A 4,396-nucleotide genomic window follows, 5' to 3' on the forward strand; every position below is an offset into this window, starting at 1 on the left:
ATGTTTTTTTGTCTGCCATCTGTTTTGCTTTGTCATTATTGTTTGTAAAATAGTCATACCAAGAAATAAATCTATGATGTTGTGGTCCCAAAATACGGCTAATATTTATCTTAATGTTCACATTATTATTATTATTATTAATATTATTCCTTTTTTGAGTAGACCATTTTAAGAAGAACATTCATGTCTGTAGCACTAATGGTTTTGTGCTTAAGTTAATATTTGTCACAAAAAATCTAATGATCTGATCTAATAATTTTCTACCCTATTGTGACATATTCAAGTGAAACAACTTCTCAAATGAGAAAAAATGTAAGGCGGGACCATAGACTGTATAAAAGCAGGGCGGGACCTCTAATGTTACCAAAATAAAATAAATGCTGTTCATGGAACTTCTATTCATCAAAGAATTCTGGAAAAAATTATCACCGTTTCCACAAAAATATTAAAACACCAAAAAGTGTTTGGAGCATTGACAATAATAAGAATCATTATTAATACTTGAGCAGCAAATCCGCATATTAGAATGATTTCTGGATCATGTGACACTGAAGACTGGAGTAATGATGCTGAAAATGTAGCTTTGATCACAGGAATAAATGACATTTTAATATATATTCAAATAGAAAGCAGTTATTTTAAATAGTAAAAATATTTCACAATATTTTTGCGTTTGCTGTATTTTGGATAAAGTAAATGCAGGCTTGGTGAGCAGAAGAGAATTCTTTGAAAAAAAAGATCTCACTGTTCAAATTTTTTAACTGGTAGTGTAGATATGTATCATTGCATCTAGTTGTTTTGGATAAGAATAAAACGTCAGGTCCGACAATATCATGTCTTTTTTAATTTAAATCTAGATTTATTCGCATTGGCCCAGGAAACCTCTATGAACACACTTGACTTGGCCAAAGAAATCATGGGGGACGAATTTACGTTTTATTAAAATGTGTTGTCGTATTCTACACTCATGGCGCGCACACACATTAGGATAGGTTAGATGCCTGCCTCCGCTGCGAGTCCCTATCAAGCACTTTACCGATTCAACAACTCTCTTATTCTCCTCCTGACTGGCTCTTTGGCCCGCATCACTCACCGCAGAGCAAGCATGTTCTTGATAAATCTACTGTGAAAATGTGGGAAAAGCCAACGAGGAAGAAGTTGGGGTGAAGCGATCTTTATATAGGCGGAGCAAAATACTTTATCGCTCCGTCTATAGCGCATTGTGATTGGGTGGTTTACGCTGTCAATACAGGAGACAAACCAATGGGCCACTGGCTGCTTGCTGTCGCTGCATGATGGTCCTTGGCAAAAAAAACGAAACATTCTGTCGGCCCCTTAAGTGCGTCGGCCCACCGGGAAAATGCCCGGTATGCCTGATTACCAGTCCAGCCCTGGCTGCGATTTTACTGTGAGTGACAGGTTGCTGGAGGACAGGGACTATTGTCCCACATCGCAGGGTTATTATAGTTAACTAAAACTAAAACCATTAAAAAAATAAATTAGTTTTAACTTAATATACTAAAATAGCTTCTTAAAATAAAACTAAAATAAAAATGAATAAAAACTATACAGACATACCTAAAAAAAAATGACAAAAACACTTAACAAAATTAATAAAACTTTAACAAAAAATAAACTGAAAAATAAAATATAAGTATAAAACAAATGACAAAATATCATAGTGTCTTAATGCCATTAAAATAACACTGCGGTCTCACATATTGTGAGAGGGAGGGGAAGTTATTTTGAATTAAATTTCATAAAAATATATTCCAAAATACATAAATAAGAATTGTCAGTTTTGATTTCACGGTGACTTTAATACTTTGGCTCTGGGGTTTGTTGAAATTCCAAGGATGTGCAAAAGCAAAAGTCATGCTTGCCCTAGCAAATACGATGAAATAAAAGTGCTAAATGCATTATTGCAGCCCAAGACACTTGTCTACATATGACTAGAAACATAAACAGACTCATGAATAAAACCAACAGAGGAAGACTCGTATTCCCCGGCAGCTAGACAAATATAAATTGTATCTCGACAAAGAGGGGGAGGTGAACACAGAGGAAGAATGAATGAGGATGTAAAGCTCTGTGATAGCATTCTAGCCGAGCACAGATGTGCTGCTCATCGCAGTTAAATCACAGCAACAGATGAGCGCCTTCATCAGAACTACTGTAGACTTTACCCAGCAGCAGCTGGTGGCACACAGCCCGAGCCCATACAACCTGACAGTCATACAGCCTTACCTTAGAGTTCAGCACTTCAAACGTCATGTTCTGTGGCGGAGCACTGGGGACTGAACAGAGGGAGAAGAGTATTAGTTCACATATCCTCAGCTTTTATTAAAGTAGACATATTATGCCCCTTTTTACAATATGTAATATAAGTCTCTGGTGTCCCCAGAATGTGTCTGTGAAGTTTCAGCTCAAAATACTCCACAGATCATTTATTATATCATTTTGAAAATGCCTATTTTGAGTGGAAGCAGAAACACGCTGTTTATCGTGCTGGTCCCTTTAAATGCAAATGAGCTGCTGCTCCCCGCCCCCTTTTCCAGAATAGAGCTGCGCCATTACAGCTCATACCTGCTAAACATCTGTTTTGGTTCTGATTATCATGTTTATCGCGCTGAAATAATGCATTTTAAACCATACGAGTTTAAACTTCTGATATACGGTTTTCTGAGCGCACACATCCGAAGCACACGGACAGAAAGCGGCTGTCACAGCATGTGAGTACTACACTAAGTTCTCATTCACACACAAGTTTACGTTAAAAACACACATCCACTGCTCTCTTGTCTCCTCTGAGGCTGGGACTCTAAACTGTGTTCTGTGCTTGTCTGTGCAGTCAAAGACAGAACAGTTAGCATGTTTTGCTCAAACTTTCGCCTTGGCATTAAAACTAGTACACCGTGGTCACTTGTGAAAACACAATAACGGTGCCATGGGTGTAAACCTACAGATTAAGGGGCGGTAATATTATAATGAGATCCCTTTGCCACGTCACCAAGGGAGCGAAATCTGATGCGCTCGTTTTTTCAGACGCTTGCAGAAAAAGGCTTCCCAAAACAAAGTTACTGGGTTAATCTTTTTCATGTTTCCTTGGTTGGTAGATGCACTGGGGACCTGATTATAGCACTTATGACCTGGAAAAGTCAGATTTTCATGATATGTCACCTTTAAGGCAAGGCACTGAGGTGAACAGGCTCAAATGTTTAACTAATGTTAATGTTTCGCCAGTTTATTATTCACAACACATTAAAGGGATAGTTCACCCCAAAATGAAAATTCTAAGAAATTTTGAAGAATTTTGGTAACCAAATAGTTGACGGTACCCATTGATTTCCACAGTATACAGTACAATGCAAGTCAATGGCTACCGTCAACTGTTTAATTACCTACATTCTTCAAAATATCTTCTTTTGTGCTCAACAGAAGAAATAAACTCATACAGGTTTGGAACAACTTGAACATGGTAAGAAAATGATCACAAAATTTTAATTTTTGGGGCGAATGAAGCCTTTAAGACAATTTTCTGTAATGTTATGTTCAAATATGCAATATGCAAATTATCTAATTAAATATACACTAATTTGCATATATTTCTAGAACAATAAACTGAATATTGCATATTGCATAGTTAAATTTTTTCGCTGACATATTAGTTAAAGGCTTTTACTGATGGGATCTCTCTTTTTATTGCTCCATAAATGAGAAAATACAGCCTGAAATGTTAAATTAATGTTAAATGATGTGAATGTTATATGTGCAAACCCTTCTGTAAAAACCTTCAGAATATAGACAGGAACAAAACTGCCAAGTTTTGTGTATGTAAGTCCTACTGAAGTCTAGATTTCAGGCTCATTGCATGAGAAAAAAACTAATTTTGAGAAAATAGCCTTTAAAGATAAGTATTGTAACTGAAATCCACAGACACAAATAGATAAAGTGTAATGACATAACAAATGAATGTACATTTTGGATATTTTCTTTCCACTAGACTGAAAAAAGACAACATCTCAAAACTGAGCAGAGCCTGAATGAACAATGGATTTGTCTGTAGTGTTTGGTCTTAAATGGCTCTCTGGTGGACTGGATTCTGATTCTGGTCAATACCAGCATTGAGTGGCCAAATATTTTTACATAATGACTACTAAACTTTACATTTCACCACTGTCCATGGCTTCTTTCATATATGTGACCCTGGACCACAAAACCAGTCTTAAGTCGCTGGGGTATATTTGTAGCAATAGCCAAAAATACATTGTATGGGTCAAAATTATTGATTTTTCTTTTATGCCAAAAATCATTAGGATGTTAAGTAAAGATCGTGTTCCATGAAGATATTTTGTAAATTTCCTACTGTAAATATATTAAAACTTTTGATTTTTGA

General features: G+C 36.1%; 1 protein-coding gene across 8 annotated transcripts in view; it reads right to left on the reverse strand.

Moving 5' to 3' along the window:
• Nucleotides 1-4,396, reverse strand: part of LOC107686827 (neogenin-like) — a 168,145-nt gene that overhangs the window by 25,741 nt on the left and 138,008 nt on the right. For all 8 annotated transcript variants that reach the window (XM_016483976.1, XM_016483973.1, XM_016483971.1 and 5 more), the window contains exon 12: nucleotides 2,248-2,297. In XM_016483976.1, coding sequence (XP_016339462.1) covers nucleotides 2,248-2,297 — 50 coding nt within the window. The remainder of the gene's footprint in view (nucleotides 1-2,247; nucleotides 2,298-4,396) is intronic.

Source organism: Sinocyclocheilus anshuiensis, unplaced genomic scaffold, assembly GCF_001515605.1.
Source record: "Sinocyclocheilus anshuiensis isolate Anshui unplaced genomic scaffold, SAMN03320099.WGS_v1.1 scaffold773, whole genome shotgun sequence".
NCBI lineage: Eukaryota > Metazoa > Chordata > Actinopteri > Cypriniformes > Cyprinidae > Sinocyclocheilus > Sinocyclocheilus anshuiensis.